Source organism: Centropristis striata, chromosome 21 (genome assembly GCF_030273125.1).
Source record: "Centropristis striata isolate RG_2023a ecotype Rhode Island chromosome 21, C.striata_1.0, whole genome shotgun sequence".
NCBI classification, from domain to species: Eukaryota; Metazoa; Chordata; class Actinopteri; order Perciformes; family Serranidae; genus Centropristis; species Centropristis striata.
This window is the reverse complement of record NC_081537.1, coordinates 9,581,344-9,601,537: the sequence shown is the minus strand read 5'-3', so window position 1 is coordinate 9,601,537 and position 20,194 is coordinate 9,581,344. Positions and strand designations below refer to the sequence as shown.

The window sequence follows — 20,194 nt, the reverse complement described above, 5'->3', positions numbered from 1 at the left end:
GGATGGAGCAGAGAGGGAGAAGCGCCGGTCAGACACCTCTGAAATATCCCTTCTACAATTGAGGACGTCGCTTTGATTTACACCCGGACTGCGGCTTCTTTTTTTCTGTCTCTTTTTCCATTAATTTGGCCTCTGACACCAGTCCTCTCCACTCCAACTGTGTGTCAACACACCGGCATCGACTGTCAATCAGCGGGGAAAGCAAAGATAAACCCCGTTTAAAAAAACACTCAAAATACATTTTTTCCGCGAGGTTTCAGCCGGAAACACCTTCCTCCCGGACTGCCCTGTCACTGCTACAATGAATATGGATGAAGACAATCACGGTAAGACTATATTTCATTTTATTTTTCTGTCTCTGTTTCTGGTTTGCTTTCTTCAGCCCGTGGATGGATGGACGGCAAGGATGGTGTGTGTGTGTGTGAGAGAGAGAGCCAGGAGGAGACACGGATGGAGGTATTTCAGAACCAGGATGTTGTGGTTTTTCTGCGGACCTGCCCAGAAAAACAACAAGTCGGTTGTCATGATTTAAAACCTGACTTTAAAGGAGCATTGCTCATACAAACAGCCGCTCTAAGGCGAGTTTGAGAGCGTCTTCTGTGCAGAAACATACGTATAAACGCTGAAGTCATGGTAAAAATTCAAAAAAGGAGGAGAAACACTGCAATTCTGTCACGCATGCACCCTTTCCATCTGTTTGATGTCTTGCTGTAAGGCTTTGAAGTTGCTCTCACTATCTCATTGCACAGTTTGAGGCCACTAAACTGGTGGAAATTGATAAGATATCTGACTGGCAGCCTTCCATATGCAGGATAGACCTAGTAGGGGCTACATCCTTTCCCAAAACATATAGAAAAAGAAGCTTCTATTGTACAATAACAAAAGAGATTAGCCCACTATAAATTGGTATTGGGCTACTACAAAAGCTGCAAAAAATTGTTGACAAACATATGAATGATTATATATGCAGCAGAAATGTGTGTAAATGCACTTGTAGTGTAGAGAAGCATGCATATTAAGACATTTGGCTATATTTACCCAAGAGTTAATATAAAACAGTGTTTGAAGGTAGAAATCAAGTTGCTATAATGTGGTGCCACAGATCTGACTGAATGAATTGTGTGCGGCTGCATGTCTAACCAGGATTACTGCTCACATGGGGGCTGCAGCTCCAGGTCCCGTATCAGTTATTATATGATATGTGTGCTGCTGGAACGCACATGCAGGATGCTTCTGAGCAGATAATCCAAACCGCCTTGTGGGCAAAGGGCCTTGAAGGCAGCGAAGGGTAAACAAATAGTGTGATAACAGTTTGTCAGTTAAACTGTGAGAGATTAGCATGAGCCAGGAGAGACCCTCATCTGGACTTCCACTTTTTTCCCACATTAATCTCACGTCTGAACAGTGTGGATGTGCCTAGACCAAGACGCATTGCCCTGAATATGAGGGGAAGCGGGGATGACCCAGTTTGACCCATTTCATTGATCTTAATTTATACTTGCACACAGGAGCTAGGGTGTAGTGGCAGAGTCTGTATTATAAGATTTGGGTGCAGTGCCTCAGTGTTTTTTTTTTCACACTGCCTAAAGTGAATGAACAGAAAAAACGATGCTGTCATTTCTGGCCATGCTGCTCCTGTCCTCTCCTCTGCTCTCTGTCAGAGTTTCATTGAGGGCGGGGCTCAGGCAAATATATGCTCAAAGTTCATTGCTCTAAAAGGGTGTTACTGTGTTATTATGCTATTATCTTAGCATTATACAATTGGCATTAAAAGGTCTTTAAATAACAATTATATCTCTGGGACTATATTGTGACAGGCCTAAAATTGCAAACTGTTTTGAAAGCGAATTCATTTATATTTTTTCATGCAGAATGCTGTTTTAATTTCATTTTTTTATTTGTTCTGATCATTGTAATGCCTTACTGTGTATATTCATGGCCCATAAAGGATGAGACCCAGGGATTTGTTTGACCTCCTGACATTTCTCTTAGTGCCAACTTTGAGCAGCAGTTGTGCACAAGAAAGATCAAAACCTATTACTAAACTAACTGAGCATATCCATGAAAAAGAACCATTCATATTTCTGACATGTAATTTGCTTAAAAGAAGCCAACTTTGTACAAACAATATCGCATTTACTTTATGTAGGGATGACAATCTGCTGATTATTTTCCAGATCAAGCGGTTAATCATTTGGAAACTGTGTAAAACGTAAGACAAATTCAGAATGGGTGTATAAATTGGCAAAAAAGCATAAAATACATGGATGAAATATTTAATGATAATAATAATAATACATTGGATTTATAAGTGCCTTTCTAACACTCAAGGACACTGTACAATAGTTTAAACAAGACAAAACAGGCAATGAAAACAAGACACAAGAAATGAAACAAAACAAAAAAAGAGTGGTGCTGGTACAGTCCACAATTGGATGTAGGTTGCAAAGGAAATACAAGCAAATCCTGTATTCTGTTTTTTTCACAGCATCCAAACTTTTTGGGAATCAGGGTCAAATAAAAAGTCAGCAAACTTATGGAAATAGTAAAAAAAATGTTGATCCCAGTTTTCCAAAAGACCAAGGTGAGGCTCAACAGCATTTCTGTCATTAATTCAGGATTAATTGATTATCCAAATAGTTGGTAGTGTCAGTTTTTTAGTGTCATGGACCGTCATTGTGGTCTAAATGATGTTTCAGTGGCCTGCATAAAGTAATACTATTCTGAGTGCAGGATTTGACCTGTATCCTCTTTGTGATTTAAACTATAAACGGAGTAAATCACATTTTCCAGTCGTCATACATGAGGGCAGTCAGAGAGACACCGGTCACTGAATCATGTGACAGGATGTCAGAGAGCACAGAGGCTCGCTGTCTGTGATCAAACTGGAAACACACGACACAAGCCCAGAGAGATTGTGTGCAGCACGGCGCAGGGTGTGAGTTATTAAAATAACTTACCATAAAAGTAATTAAGAGCTCTCGTTCACTCACTCACACCCTCGCTGCCTCTCGCTCTCTCGCACGAGTCACTTAACATTGTTCACATGCACACCTTGCTATGCTGGTATCACAGCATGAGCACTATAGTGCTAAATCTGTCTCCTCCAGTCACTTACAGCAGCTGAAGTCAAATATGGCTTCATAAGAGCTGTCAGCAATGGATTTAGTGAGTAATTCAACAGCCTGTATGAACTTACTTTGTCTTGAATCAGGACCTGCAGTGTTTGGTCAAATATGTGTCCGTTTTAGTTATCTACAGTTTCTGTTTCATGAGCATATACATATTTAATTAACATTTTTTTTGCATGCCAATAAATGTGCATACATTACATTAAGGGCTTTGCTCTCACGCTTACATATACAGTCTGCATGCAAACATATGTTGAAAGTTGGGGCTATAATTTGTTCTGCACCAGTGAACCAACAGATGCCATCAGGATACTCTTTAGGATTAATAAAGGGTATATGAACAGCTAAAAGGCTCCCACAAGCCACCACTCTTGAGAGTGAAACAGTATGTGGGGAGCTGTATTTAGGTGATGAGAGTTACTGATTACCCAGGGCCCCAAACTGAAGAAAGAATGGTGAAGTTTCTGAACTGAGAGGCCCTTTGTAGACCAATGGAAAACCTGTCATTTCAGGAAAGGGACGTCACTGGTGGAATAATGGTGGTGTTGGAGCAGGAGGAGAGCAACCTGCACATTTCCCAGTTAAACTCATCTACACACTGAAAGAAATTATAAACGGTGCCACTGTGCATTATTTGCAGGACTGAGATGTAGCGTGGGATTCATTAGTAGATGTTTACTGCACTCGCTAATCAGACTTGGCGCTTCTCTGCTCCGTTTACATGCCACAGTGCAGACAGGGCTCGGCCTCAAAATGGATGAAAATCAGCAACAGGCTTGAAATCCTAAGTGTTTTTATTACTCATGTGTCTATTTTTAGCATCATTGTATAGCTGGATGGAGAAGTGGAAAGAACACAGAAGCAGAAATTGGCTGGAAAGCGGTTCACTAAACGGCTGGATGGAGGCCATGAATTTTAACACTTAGCTTTTTTTGTATTTTCTCTTCTTTATGGCAGCTTTGTGACGCTGCAGTCGAGGGATTAATGTGGGCTGAGTGAATGGCTGTTTTGGGAGTTTGGGGTATTAAAATGAAATCCATCTTTTAAAAATTTCCTGCACCTGAATAAAGATGTCTGTGAGGCTGCTGAACAAAACATGTCTTGTGTTTGTGGGTACAGACCATAAACTGTTTTTAAAAAGTTGACGTAGCCGCCGGGACACCACTCATTGGTTTGTGGATTACTGTTTTGAAGCCTCAAGTTTGGCATTTGGCTGTTGCCATCTTGGTTTTTTCGAGCCAGAAGCGACCATATTTGGATGAGAAGGTGGCTGAAATTCTGAGGATACTGTACCTGGCTCCGGGCTATCCCATTCAAAGTTGCAGCTAAAAAAGTTAACTTACATAATTTGAGGTCAACCAAAACAAGTTTATGCTTATATGAATGTGCTCAGTGCAATGGATATGCATTGCTACATTTTCTATACTGATTGAAAAGTTGCTCTGGTCAATGGATTCTCATGAACAGCTGATTTCCTACGAAATATGCTGGTTTAGACATGCAATGCAATAAAAAATGTTTTATTTAGGTTCAGACACCAAAACCCCTTTTTGTAAACTTAGGAAAAAAGGACAGCATTAGAGTTATAAAAAACGACTTTCATACATAACTTCCAGAGTGATACAAACACAACAAGAACACCAGCCTCCTCGTCCAATTGTTGAAAGCTGCAATGTGTTAGATTTTACTATAACTGGATCCAAAATTGATTAAATGAACCTCATGCTGTATTGAAGAAAACTTGTAACTGGCAATTGAAACCATAAACTCATTAGGAAAACATTTTATGTGGAAATTAAATCAAGTAAGAAGCAGGGTCATTTTTACTTCTTTTATACAATCAAACTTATTTTTGCAATCATTGGAGTCGCCCCCTGCTGGCCTTTAGAAAGAATGCAGGTTTAAGACACTTCCACATTGGCTTATATCTACTAACAGTCTATGATACAGACGCCACAGACTGTGCTGAAATGTTTGCTAATAGGGTTTCCTTGACCATATTTCCTGTGTGAGAGTCTTGATAACCCTGCTGTGTCAGTCAGCACTCTTCTGTCTTTGTGACTGTGGGAAAAGTTGAATGGAAAAGGCCTTTCCTTCAATTCTTCTTTGGACTGAATGTGTGAGTGTGCGCTGAAATAACAAATGGTATCTGACTGCAGCACTTAAAAGTTTGTCTGTAGGGGCTTTTTAATGGCGCACACATGGCAGTGTCTGAGTGCAGCATCAGGCGTCGGCTTTCTGATTGCAAATATTGCCATTAGAAAGAAAACCAGTGCCTTTCTTCTGTGCATTTTTTGTACTCATCTCCTCAGACGTGCTGGACATCTGACTGTATGCAATTATTTCATATCATGTTCATCCCAGCCGCAGGCATGAAACTCAAGCTAAGGTGGCTTTTTGGAAAACCTGAATCAACATATTGTGTTTGTGATTTCTTGGCGTCTGGCACTGTAGTTCTGAGGGGGGATTAGCGGGTAAGAAGGGGAAGTTGGTGTGATTAGGGTACGGTCTTTGTTGTGGCTGTAGGGCGAGTGTGTGGGAGGACATCAGACAGTCACTCGGGGCGAGCTGCGGCTGATCTTTAGCTATACTTTCGCACAGGGAGGCTGGCTTATTGTAAGTGGTTGGTGCTGAATGGCTAGACAACAGCAGAACAGAAACATCTGTGCCTCTCTGCATCTACCTAACGTCTCTCTGGAGATGGGCTGCATGTGGAATGCGCCTAAGGGTAGAATGCATTAGCCGAAACAGTTAGTGTATTAGCTAATTAATAGAAAATGAATCTGCAAGAAGTGGTCACTAGTCCTCTCAAATGTGAATATTTTTTGGATAGAAAATTAAATTTGGGCTGTTGATCAGACAGAAAAAGACCATTGAACGTATAAAATGCCATCTAGTTCCATTATATTGGATAGAAGATAAACTTAAAAAATAGAACTACAGATTTTTGGGGTACACTGTCCCTTTAAGAGATTAGTCTACAACAGATCCGAAGTTACTATCTCTTGTTAAAGTAATACTTCAACATTTTGTGAAATGTGCATATTTGTGTTCTTTCTGACAGTCAGATGAGAACTTTAATTTCTTTCGATAAATATAAAGCTATAGCCAGGTGACGGTTAGCTTAGCTTAGCGTAAAGACTGGAAATGGAGGAAACAGTTTGCCTGGTTCCATCCAAATGTATCAAAAAGCTAGCTAAAGCATGTTTGTTTACAGCTTCTTTGTTTAATTCATGCAAAAAATATGGTGTAAAACATTATGTTGGGGTTTTATGAGCTGCTGTGTTACCATAGAAGTTTTGACCAAAAAGCAAATAAGAGTATTTCTCAAACAGTCAAATAATTGACCAGTACAAATACCACCAATATTGCAAAGTGATTAGTGTATCTTTAGCTATAAACGAAAACCTCGTTAAATCCTTTTGCTTTTATGTGAATGTCTTTCATGCTTCACATCTGTTTTATTCACCTGGCCGCAGAAAGAATTCCCCCCTCGGGTATAAAAACATGGAGCTGGATTGAATTCACCACTTCCAAATTTCCTGCAACACCCCAGTAGCCTGAAATGAATGTCTGCAATGTTTTAGCCAAAAACGTGTCTTTTATGTGTGTCGACACGGATGCCAAAAAATGCGTTAAAATGTACTCTTTACAATCTCGTTGGGTGACCCGGCAGGCTGGCTGTGTTGTTTAAAGGCTTAAGAGGAGATTTGGAAAGAACAGAAATTCATTTTGACTGCCAAGATTATGGGTTTTGTGGTGCAACATTAGAAGATTAAACATACAATAGAGTGTACCACATGCAACGAGACAAATACACAGACACAGACAGTGCTGGCGCGTGATGTGCAGGGATTGGGCTTGTAACAAACTGCACTACTTAAGAGACAAGACTACATATGGACCTGATTAGAGGAGAGACTGGGGAGGTTTCCCGACATGTTCCCATCACCATGGTAGTGTGTGTGTGTGTGTGTGTGTGTGATTCAAGACATTGTTAGGGGACATTTCTGCTGTTGTGAATAGAGTTCGCCTGGAGTTATAGCTCGGAGCTGTCGAGAGGGGAAGCTCTTTAAGCGCGAGACGGAGAGCAGATGGGAGACAAAAGGAATGGCAAATTAAATGAGCGGGAGTCGGGGAGGAACACAGACAGACTTAGTTAAACGCAGCAGAGATGTACTGTGTTCGAGTAATCCACACCTAATGTCAGAGGAAGGAGGGTTAAGAGAAAACAGGGTCCAGCTGACCATACAGACGGGGCGAGGGAGGGCTGTTCAGAGAGAGAAACGTGTGTTTTTTGGCTTCTGGCTCAATAGAAATGGAGCTTGATCTCACCTTAATAACATGTTCTGGCATTCTTTCATTTCATTTCCTGCACTTTTTTCTTGATCAAGTATATTTTCTCTTCTGTTCTGTTTCAGTGAGGACAGAGCTGTCTTTGATCCAGCAGGTAGCCACGGGACAGGTTCATTTTTAACACGATCCATCAATAAGAAACCGGAGAGAGCCAATATCAAGACAGAGCATTTATCTAACTTTGTGGGTGGTTTCTGTTGCGATCAAAGGTCGTAGTGGTGTCATTGTGAATGAGATCGGGGTGGTCCGCCAAAGTCAGTGTTGTTGTTGCAGGCAGACACACAACTATCACTGGAACATCCTGAACCTCCAAGCCGACACAGAGCTGAAAGGTTTGAAGTCAGTGCCAATCATCCAGGTTGAACTTCTCCCTGCTGATGTCTGCACACTGTCAGCCATCATCAGGAGATATCAAAACATATTTCCTCTCATTCTTCTGCTGCAGAATGAAAAGCACCCAATACCGATTTCAAAATTGCTTCCCAAGCTAGATATCTATCACAATAAAGGAGGTGAGCATGTTCGTATCAGATAAAGCGTTCATTTCTGCTTCCCGTCAATCACCTGACACTCGCAGGAAGCAACAGCACCGTCTGTCAGGAAATGATCCCTCAAATATACGTACGTAGCCTTTCAAAATGTATTGTCAAATCCATGTCATACATCCTTGTACTTATTGTGACCAGGATTATTTCCGAGTTAGTTTTGTGAAGTGGGAAATTTACAATAATAAAAGCAAGAGAATGCTTAGTCTGCAGTTACATTCAGTTGTACTTAAACACAAACCTATGAAGCCTATGTGGAAATGTCTAAAACCTGCATCCTGTCTATTGGCCAGCAGGGGGCGACTCCACTGGTTGAAAAAAGAAGTCAGACTGTATAGAAGTCTTTGAGAAAATGACCATTTCTCACTTGATTTATTACTTCATTAAACATTTTCCTAACAAGCTTATGGTCTCAATCACTAGTTAAATTATTCTTCAATACAGCCTGTACATTACAGTCCCATTTAGAGTAAGTAGACAATTAAGCAGGTATGCTTCTCCAGAAAACTGAAAAGATTGTGGCCAGACTTGAAACTTAAAATTGGTGGCTACTCCCACTTCTTATATGCAGTCCATTAATTAATTAATTGTGATTGTAAGTAATGTGAACTAGATGAAGATAGTACTTGAAGTAAAGAGGCTTTAATTCTGCATTACACCAGTATTCATCCACTTTTTGTTGAATTTTTGACATTCTAGCACCGTGAGAGAATAACAGTGAACTATATTAACGTAGACTTTATACACTAAACCTTTACAGCTTCCCTCTAAATTCTGCCTAAAACCTGGCTGATCATCTGAGATCTGTTGCAGTGAGCGAGCAGGGAGCCACATGGACTGCACTCAGCCTGTGAAAGCCCCTCATCCTGCCGGGACGCCAGGAGAAACAGCATCTATCTAATTCATTCTCAGGCCGATCAAATCATCAGATTATAGTTACTTTGGCCGCCAGCATATGGCAGTAGAAGCCCCTTAGATTCTGCTGGCGGTGTTCATCGAATCAAATATTGACATAGTGCTGATGCTGAGCAGATGTGTGATATAAGGACGACATCATGTGCAGACCACCTCCGATGCAAACACACACTCGCACAAATGCACTCACAGCAGGAGGTCCCTCCCCAAAACTGCAGATTAACCAGAGCAATCAGCGAGAGGTCTCTTCAGCTCCCCGAGCCCCAGATTCTCCTTGTGACCCCAGATGTAGTTAAAAACTAGAAGCCATATTAGCCCCCCAAATCTCTCTTCTCACGCAACAACCAGGACTGCTGTTACTGAATTATTCCTAGCTGCAGCACAGTACTCCGTACTAACGCTTGATTTCACAGACACAAATATCACACACATCAAAAAAATAACTTTGTCATACAATTTCAAAGGAAGTCAGCTGCTTATTAAGACAAATGTGCTACTCGTGAATGAAATGTCTCAGATGTTTTCACAGAAATAAGTGTCAGATTTGCTACTCCCCATATCTAATTAACTTAACACAATAATAAATCAGCGTACAAACAAGCTTCTGTTTTCTGTTTTAATTGATTTCTCTATGGTGGCTCTGTACTTTCCCTTAGACGACAAGTCAAGGCGTTGTGAAGTGGCGTGGGATAATGGGAGTTGTTGTCCTTACCACCATTGCTGTCATTGCAGTCAGCTTCTCCCAGTTGGATTCCTTCAGTGTTCATTGGTCAGGAGGTTTTTACTGGGAGCCGAATTATCTGCAGAGGGCTCCTCTTCTCCAAAACAAACTGACCTGATGATTAAAACTGTTGAAACACTGAAAAAAAGCAGTTTCATATTAAAAATCAGTGTTTCTCCAATGCTTTTTGGCAGATAAAATGATGTAAAATTAACTTAAGTCAATAAGCAACAATATAACAATGATTATTTTAAATGTACTATCCTTATCTAGAAGTATGACTACCACGAACAACTATCGCATAATGTCAATGGGATTTTGAATGACCTGAAGTTTCAGTTTCACTTCATCACTATTACTCCATGGCAGCATGCTTTTTGTACATGCACGCAGACTCCCGTGTGCATGACCTTTCCCCGTCTGCACCGTGACCTCCTTCGTCTCCTTGCGTTGGCCTTTGTGCCGACGTCCCAGCATTCCCGCTTTGTGGCTCGGAGCCAAAGTGCCTCTGCAGACAGCTACAGCCAGACTATCTGCTCCTGCACTTACTGTCACATCATTTCATCACTGAAGCAAAGTAGGTTAAAGGCAGGCAGCGGCTGGTCGGCGACAACATCTGGGTATATGCTGTTATACATCACACTTCCGCTCTAACAGACTCGTATCGGGCTTACAGAGCGGCAGGGAGGGTGAGAGTGTGGGATTAGGGCCAGCTGGCATTGGTGTGTAGTGCTCATGTCTGTCTGTCTGTCTGTCTGTCTGTCTGTCTGTCTGTCTGTCTGTCTGTCTGTCTGTCTGTCTGTCTGTCTGTCTGTCTAACTGACTGACTGACTGACTGACTCAGGCTTTTATACGGAGCATGTCTTGATCTAGAGTCAGCATTTGGGGGCGGCAGGTTTCAGATTAGAGTCTGGATCCAAGAGGAAGTTTCCCATGCCTTCCTGCTTCCTTGTATGTGTCCCATTGTGCTCCAGGGTAACAGGGTTATCTTTTTTTTCAAGCATATCCACTTAAAAGACATTATAGCTGCTGAAGTCGCCAGTTTAAAGCCAGTAGATCTGGACAAATCCTCTCTCACTCACACGAGTCAGTGCAAACTGGGACCACAGCCAGTGTTAAGTGAGCGTGGGATTTTCACTCTGAGCTCCATGTGCTCTCACTACCTCGCAACTGGTATAAATACTGGTTTTAAGTCTTTAAATCACTTCTCAAGGCCTTTAATTTGATTTTTCTTCTTGTCCTTTTGTCCACTCGAACAGAAGGCTTAAACGTATATTGATTTGCGAACCAAAATAAACGTAGAGAAAGTTATGAAACTGAAGGGTGATGCAGACTGGTGTCGGTTTGTGCGCGCTAAAGCATCCCAGCATTAGTTTAAATGCCACCAAAGCCTCTGCTTTCAGTGGGTGGCCAGGGACAGTTGTTAGTTTTGGGTGTGAAGAGCAGCAGGGGATTTACTCCTAAAAGTAGATTTTGAGGGATTTTGTTTTTAGGGGGGAAATTACCCGAGTATTCTGTGGTGCACATGTTGGAGTTTAAACCCTTTGGACCCTCTCAACCCGTCGCTTGATACAGTGGATTTCTGAGCTTCAGTAGTGCAGATTTATTTTAGCGGTCACAGAGGCTCAAATGGGTTTAAGTCCAGTTTTTTTTACATACACAAATTGAAATCAGCCCCAAACCACCTACAGCTACCGGACGATCTGACCCTTCCAAGGTCTTGCGTTTACTACGAAGCAATGACTCACGCCATAAATGATTTTAGTAGATTACCATTGAAGCGTGTCTGTGTTTGGTTTGAATCAATGTTAAGGTAACAACCAGCCCCACAACGCCCTCTGAGCTTGCTGAAGACACTAAACTCATTTCCTGAATGAGTCATATAGAAGGTCACAGGGGGAGCTGTGTTAATAATGTAATTGGTGGACCACCTCTGTAGAGGACCCCCCCACCACTAAACAAGATTATCTACTGGAACAGAGACCTTTGCACTGGTTTTATAGTCCTCTCTATTATCAAATGTGTGGTTTAAAAGGCATATATTTCAGAATATAATACAGTGAGAGAGACCTGGATTTGAGGATAATGGTGGGAGGCTTTTATTAAAGGGAACATTCTCTGCTTTTCATTAGATTTGTAATGAATCAAGATTGTAATCATGCACATTGTTACAGCCAGTGGAGATCTCCATTAGCTAATGCAAGGCCTCGGGCAAATGGAAAACGTGGAGCTTTCTGCTGCTTGCACATAATCTTCCTCTAAAGCAACATATTTAAAAAGACAAAGAATCACAATACAAGGGCGCAAAATTATCGATTAATCTGCTAATTATTATCGACTAATAATGTAATGATTATGGGTACATTTTATATACACAAATGTGGATTTAAAAAAAAGTTGCTCCTGCTGCTGGGGAATGTTCTAGTTTCGGAGGTATTGGTAAATTAAAGTATTGCAAAAACTGAACCGCTGATGGTGCTTGATGATGTTTCAGCTCTGCAAAATATAGTCTCATTTGTGTTTGATCTGTGTCACACTAGTTCATGAATGAATTGAAAATTATCTGTAAAATATGTAATCCGTCAGTGGCATTAACGAAGTTTGAAATGTTGACCTTTAATTACAGTGTTTCCTCAGGCCAATCACTTTTTGACATTTAATTTTAATGCGCACATTAGCCAAGTTCAAAGAAATAGTTCCACATTTCAGGAAATACGCTTGTTAGATTTCTTGCTGAGAGTTGGATGACAACATTCATACCACCTTCATGTTTGTTCGTTAAATATGAAGCGACAGGGACAAGTGATGTGCCTTTGATCAGCGTGTGGATGAGGGAGATGACTTCTGGTATTGCACTGGAAAGACTAACTTACATTACTAAAGGGAGGATGAAAGAATTTGAAAATGTGTGGAAAGCTTTTTGGAATTTCTTGGTCATCAGAGCACATGATTGTCTTAAAATCTTAAAAAAAAGTGCTGGCATTTATTTACTTATAGTTTATATTTTATTGTTTTTTGTTTGTATTAATGTTAATGTATTTCTGTTTGTATCTACGTGTGTGTAATATTTCTACATTGTAGTTTAGTGAGCTAGTTTAGTTTGTTGTGTGTAAAATATATATGTAAAAATTTAAATAAAAATATTGTTAAAAAAAAAAAACCTGATATGAAGACAGTCAGCATCCGTTAGCTTAGCTTAGCATAAAGACTGAAAGCAGGGGGGAACAGCTAGCATGGCTTTTTAAATTTTTGATTAAACAAACAAGATATAGCCTGTTAGTAAGCTTTAGAGGTGCTGGTAGGAATTTTTTTTTCCGACAGAAAAAGGCTAGCAAGGCTAGCTGTTGCCCCAATTTTATGCTAAACTAGGCTTAGCTAAGCTAACCACACATGGGCTCTAGCCTTATATTTACTGGATATTAAAAAGCCATACCAATCTTCTCATCTAGCTCTCATCAAGAAAGCAAACAAAGTATTTCCCAAAATTTCAAACTGTTGCTTTAAGTAGAAACCCTTGTACCCAGCGCAACAATGCATCCATCCCCCAGGTTAACATCTGCTGTGTGTAGGACAGATGCACAGATGCAGAAAGTGTTCCTCAAGTAGAAGATTAAAGAATTGTATGAATCAGCCTTGAAAGTTCTTAAAAGCACTAATTGGCTTCAGAGCCACATTCAAAGTGCTCACAGTTGCATTGCATAAGTGCTGAGAAAGAGCCAGAGGTCAGCAGCGCTAATTACCATCTTTATTTTCATTTTTTCAGCCATTGTGCGTTCATATCCCCCACTCTTGTCTATTAAAATCATTGCCCACAAAGGAAATCCCTCAGCTGTTTTTCCCGCTGTTTACCTGACTCTCATCACGGCGCTCCAGGATTACATAACTAGGTTAGGAAGCGCCTTTTGTCTCAGTATTAATGTGAATACCATCTATAACAATGCTGCGCTCCCCTGAACGCAACTCTTTTACAAGCTGTTGAATTAAACGTGGGCCGAATGCTTCCTCTTAAGCCCAGTGACCTTGTTTTACTTTAATTGGCACTGCTTCCCAGCTGCAAAGGAAAATAACAAGTGATGTTTTCATATATATATATATATATATATATATATATATATATATATATATCCTTTAGCAACATGTAGGCACAAAGCTGCATCTGTGATATCAGACGTGACATTTTCCCGTTAAGAGATTTGCATTTTCCGCCTGTAAGCTGGCCTAATGAAGCAGGATTTCTGTGCTGCAGAAAGATGAAGAAAAGTGGGGAATAAAGTGTGCGTGGGGGGAGAATGGAACGGAGAGAGAGCAGTGGGAGAAAAGATTGGAAAACAAGATTGAGACGGAAAGATGAAGAAGGAGTGAAAACGAGGGGGGAAGAAACATCCAACGGAGAGGGAGTCATCCTCTTGTCTTTTTGCCTGCAGCTCTGGAAACCTCATGGCCGGGGAATCAGGGTCGTAGGCCGTGTTAAATTAGCAAATTCACTTTTAATGAAAGAAAACTTAATCTGGATTGGTTTTATTAATAGAATTTTCCCCAGAGCCAAGTGGAGATGGAGGGCAAAACACTTTCAAGTGGAATAATTAAGACCCCTCGCCTCCTCTCTTTCTCTAGTCAATTAAGATGAACATGCAGGCTCTTTGATATGTGATGCTGCAGCTGAACGCACTCAAACAGTCTGCAGCAGCAGCAGAAGTGTCACTGGAATCTTTTCCGATTTTCCATCTCTGGTTGTAAACTCTTTAAGAACTTGTAGGTAATAGATTGGATTTACTTCTTTTTTCTGAGTGATGCGAGCTGTGTGCAAATGAGGGTTAACGTCTGCTGTGTTTTCTCCGTCATGTGTTTCAGTTCCTGAGGATCTGTCCCTGGAGGAGAGGGATGAGCTGTCAAACATCCGGCGCAGGAAGAGAGAGCTGCTCGATGATATTGAGGTAGAGAGCGTATACAATATGTACACTATTAGGGTTGCAGAGTTCTGGGAATATTCATGGAGGAAACTTTTCATGGGAATTTGTAAGGGGGATTAACAGGAAATAAAATGGAAATAAAGGGCTCAGGCTCCATTTACAATATCACATGCAGATAGAAACTAAGCTTTTGTCATATTATAGGCAGACAATCAGAAAAATCTGTTAATTTGACTTAGCTAGCTAGCAAGTTAACGTATACGGAAATAGGAAAAGGTACTTTGAAAATTCGAGAAGACAATGTGGGCTATGTACAGACTTTGGGTTTGCAGTGAGCAACTCATTTATAAAATAAATGTTTTACGATAAAGAATGAAAGGAAATAGATTTATTCAAACTCCTCCGTTAGCATGACCAATCAAGCTACCGCTAACGTTAGCAAGAAAACACTAGCAGAGTGTGTTAAACTGTGCACGCTGCTTTAGGTTATTATCTGCTGGTTAACTGACATAAAAACTATAAAGTATATTCATTCCAGAAATACAGAACTTACATGAAAGCATGCAGTCCTTTGGCTCAGAGCTGTAGTACTTTTGGCAGTAGTGTGTGCTGCATGTGATGGGAGAATGCACTGTGCATTCAGAGGGTTGTACTTTTACTGAATTCCTGTTTAATGGGATGCTGGCAAATGACCTGGATGGAAGAATGTGTTCCTGAATGCAGTACATGGTTACAATTCAAATAAAAGGGCAGACATTTAACAAAAACATGCCATAGATAGAAGTGTTTTTATCTGATTTTTTTTTTATTGCTGTTAAATGTCATGTACTGTATCGATAGCAGAGGGTTTTTTCCTATCTACTGCAGCGCTGCAGGTCCTTTTTTGCATGCTGTAAGTAATGCAAATAGACCTGCAGTCGATGCATATAGACATATTTGCACGCCCAATTTGCTCACAAAATGTAACGCGTTTTTCCACTGCTAACTCTACAGTGGATTCTCTATAATTTTCAGTCATATTTTATGAGCTATATAAACTTTTTTTTTTTTTTTTTTTTAAGCTTTTTCTTGTTTTAACTTAAAGAAACCCACTGTGTCATTCTTCTCTCTCAGAGATTGAAGTTTGAGATAGCAGAGGTGATGACGGAGATTGAGCAGCTGACGTGTGTTGGAGAAAGGTAAGTAACTCAAGTTGAGACGCTTTGGCATTCTGATTGTAGTGCAGTTTGTGCATTTGATGTTTAAATTTTGAATATATTAGTACTTAAGTATCTACCTTTCTTATTTTTTTTAAAGGCTTCATAAGTTTTGCACATTTAATATATTATAACTTTGTCACTGAAATGGCGTTACATTTGAAGAAGCGGCAGTTATGACCTGTTTATGATTCTAAAGTTTGGGACCTGGGTCTTGACTTGAGACTTATTTATGACTTTCAAAACAATGACTTGATCCCACCTCTTGTTATTTGCGGAATAAAAAACTGCTTCCTATATCAGTTAAACCCCCAAATTCCCAGAAAAAATAAAGCGAACATGTCTCCCTACAGCCCTGAATAACACTAAGCCGGCACCAGAATTTCTGTTGAGTCTTAGTTGACTCATTGCCTCTATCTTAGTTGAGATTTGCATGTTTGATCAGAGACGTTAAAGACAGTTAGAAACAAAGGTGTAGGCTGCCATGGACACAGCTGGGAAGCTTTATGTGATAGCAATATATGACAGTAGGGTGGTCATTTGTATGGCTCAAATATTGACTTATTGATTACACAGCGTATGTTGTCCAACTAACATCTGCAGAAAACAAATAAAGACAGCGTACTGTATGTGCCCAGTCTCCGTGCATATGTTCTTCTGATTAGGCTCAACATGTGAATACACATATAATGGGTAGAACAGATGTGGCAGGAAAAAATATTCTCAGGTGCAGCTATAAATACATATTGTGTGTTTAAGTGTGTTTAGGTACGTGAGAATCTGTTATTTTTATGGCTTGTTAGGGCAAATAAGTGGAGTAACCCTTATTAAATCTCTATATTTATGTTTCTCTGTTGCAGTAAAACATCTCAGAGAAACAAACAGATCGCCATGGGCAGGAAGAAATTCAACATGGATCCAAAGAAGGTACCACGTGTCCTCTCACGGACTCATGTTTTCATTATATTCAACCGTCTCTGTAGCCTTGAACGTAATGATTTTCTTCTGGTGAGAAGAGCGATCCATCCTCAGCCATGAAACCAACTGTCATTTCCCATCATCCTTCCTCAATTGAGACGAACAACCATCTTGTTTTCTCCTTTTCCCCTCCAGGGAATCCAGTTCCTGCTGGAGAACGACCTCCTCCAGCACACTCCCGAAGACATCTCCCAGTTCCTCTACAAGGGTGAGGGCCTCAACAAGACCGTCATCGGAGACTACTTAGGCGAACGGTGAGACAGAGCATCCATCAGCCTGCAGGAGAACGTCCTCCTTATATGAGATTTATGCTCCCCTTGTGATTAGACAAGGAAATTATGGGCTGGATTTATTGATTAATGTGGGGAGAGCTTGATTGGACAACATGAATCTTATAGTCCGTGCGGTGTCTTGTTATAGTCCAACCATGTGGACTTATGGCTGGTAATAAAGGGCGATCCAGCTCCTCACATTTCAGGCCAGACTGCTGGATAATGAAGAAGAAAGGAAGTCCTGCAGCCAGTGAGATGGATGGTGTTATCTGAGGGTGAGATGAGATGGTTAAACATACTGTATGAGGCCAACAGCGACAAAATACACTGAATCAAAAAACAGGAAAGGGAGCCGCGAGAGAGAGCACATCAAAGCTTTAGTGTCCCAAATACATAAGGCACCAAACCAGAGCTTGATTCATTATTTATTTGTATTTAATTTGAAACCACTAATTTTGAGAAGTTCTTTCAATTAAATATGCAATGAGTTTAAGTTTGAGCAACATTTATCCTAAGAAAATCATAAAATAGGTCACAGTGCTATTTCTTACATATACAGTAAGTCTAGTTTGCTTCTTATTATCATCCATTAATAAAAAAACAAAACATTGATTCAGCATATAATCAGTTCAACTTATAATCAGTCCAATAGCAACTTAGTGCTCCTGTGCAAGATGCATGTGTGTAAATATGTTAATGTTCTTAACCCTTAAGCACCTAATAGGTTTACTTAATTGATCCATTAAGTCATTTTATTAGAGATTTATGCCCACAACAACTTGACACACAGTGCTGAGCTCAAATAAATTTCAAATTAATCTTCAGATCCCCAACTTTCAGAAGATGTTTTCTGAAATACCCTGCAGAAAACTGCCAAATTGTCAACAAAAGGGGGCAGAATGATAAGAGCTTAATATGCATACATTTGGCACATAATTGGCCCCTTCCTATGCAAATTAGCCCTAATGAAAAAAATGTCCAATCCACAAAGATCAGCACTAATAGCCACATGCAGTTACAGTGAATTATAAGCATATTTAGAGAGTTGGTGATAACTGGTTATATCTATACTTTGCCACAGAGATAATTGCAATCAGAAACAAAAAAGAGTAAATTACCATTAACAATATATCCATAATAAGGCTGATATGTCGATCTAGCTCAGATTTGTTTTGAATACACTGTACAGAGAAAGATCTGGGTAATCAGCATTAGTATTGATACCTGCTGTGCCTCAATAAAATAATGATTTCATCAACAAAAGACAGAAGAGAACAAAGCATCAGAGGCTAGCTGCACTCTCTGACTGACAGCTGATCTTTGTGTAAGCGGTGTAGAGCAGAAAACACCAGAGAGCGATTAGCACCACAAATGTCACAAAATAAAATGTCACAGAGAAAATAATAATGTCAAACTTTTTCAAAGGCCGACAGTATACTCCAGTTGTTTATACACTTTTGTAAAATATGTAACAAAATGTTCCTGTCTTTTTTGAAGAGGTCATAGAAAGAGAGGTGAAATATAAACAGAATATATAAAAGGAAAGGGAAGGTTTTAAAATAAGCTCTTCTGAAAATGAATAAATGCAGCACTGTCCTATATCTTTCTATACAGTGAATCACATTACCTACAATCTGTATTATCTTACCTGAGTACAGGTGTTGATGGTGCATCAATAGACAGTAGTGTGGAAAATGAAACACACACGATGCAAATGAGGCTTGAGGTTGGGGAGGAGGGGATTCTGGTGACTCCTCTGGTTGGCAAAAGGCTTTATTCATGGAGGGATCATCAAAGAGTCCGCCTACCCAGTGGAAATCACACTAAACACAGAGTGAGGGTTTACACTCAGTAATTATCACTAATTGAGCTTATGCAAGGAGCAGGGACCTATCATTACGTGCTGAGCAGAGAGGAGAAAACAGGAGGGAAACAGTGAGAGGGACACGTGGAAAGGAAGAGGAAGAAAAATAGCCAGAAGGAGGAGAGATAGTGGGAGATGGATGCAGGCTGAGAGGGGGATTGACTCCTAAATGACCCTACCAGACCTTAATATTCTTCAGCTTTGTTTGTCTCATACAGTACAATCACTGCTATCACACACATACTGTATCTATTTCATTTCATTTTACCAACAGCAGGCCAAATTCAAGTTTTTTTGTCATAAGTGCACCTATAGCAATAACCTTATATATAACCCTCATAGGGCAGGATTGATTTTATTTGGCTGCAGATGCCAGTATAGAGTACAAGAAGTAGAAAAGCCCCCAGGTCTTCGTCTTAATAATCCAAGACTGTTATTGCAACACAAGTTTGTTATTTGTTTCCTGTAAGCCAGCACTCTGTACTTTTCTTTTTTCAACCTTTCCACAAAAAAAAAAAACACAGCGCTAGGTCTGAAACATTCCTGGCTTCATTTGAACAATACACAACACAAATATGATACAGGATCAGGATCACGGCCCCCGAAGTACAACAAACATGATCAGAGAAGCTGTGACCGCAGCCTGAGAGCAGCTGTTGACTTTTCCTCCAAAAACCGCTCCGACGGCCAAACAAACCTCTGACAAAAAGGAGCCTGTGTGGGTTCAGTTTTAGCTGTTTTTCATCAGTCAAATGCACCGTTTCCCCCCCTCAGGGTGGAGAAACACTCTGCATCGGCCAGCTGTTTAAATTGCTTCCAGACTTCACGCTCAGCGCCCGGTATGAATAAAGGCACAAACATGACAGGAATGCTGAGAAACAGGAATTCAGGTTGAAAAATGCTTTCATGGTGGAAATATGGTTTTCCCCACCCTGTGCTCTGGGTTCACATTGTGTTTTTGTTAGTGTAAGTGATAGTAAAGAATGTTGGAAATCTGATTTTCTCATCCTTATTTTTTTCCCATCAGGGATGACTTCAACATCAAGGTGCTACAGGCTTTTGTGGAGCTGCATGAGTTTGCAGACCTCAATCTCGTCCAAGCACTACGGTCAGCAGAACGATTAACCCAACTACATTAACCCATTGAAGCCTGGAAAGCGTTTACGTCGTTTTGTAGTATTTTGTATAAACTCTCAAATACTTTTGAATTTCATTTCTATCTGCTACAGAGGCTGAAAAATCTATTATTTAGTAGAAGAGTTCACACTTTTTTTTCCAGAATTTTTCCAGAATTTCCAGAAAATTA

At 40.3% G+C, this 20,194-nt stretch overlaps 1 protein-coding gene across 2 annotated transcripts in view; it reads left to right on the top strand.

Moving 5' to 3' along the window:
• Positions 1–20,194, top strand: part of LOC131959206 (cytohesin-3) — a 35,732-nt gene continuing 15,538 nt past the window's right edge. Inside the window, exons 1-6 of one of the 2 annotated variants that reach the window (XM_059324323.1) lie at positions 1–326; positions 14,520–14,602; positions 15,692–15,756; positions 16,635–16,701; positions 16,888–17,006; positions 19,916–19,996. In XM_059324323.1, coding sequence (XP_059180306.1) covers positions 302–326; positions 14,520–14,602; positions 15,692–15,756; positions 16,635–16,701; positions 16,888–17,006; positions 19,916–19,996 — 440 coding nt within the window. In that variant the 5' untranslated portion in view covers positions 1–301. Of the gene's footprint in view, positions 327–14,220; positions 14,425–14,519; positions 14,603–15,691; positions 15,757–16,634; positions 16,702–16,887; positions 17,007–19,915; positions 19,997–20,194 lie in introns of those variants that run through there. The other variant, XM_059324324.1, reaches the window with a different exon arrangement.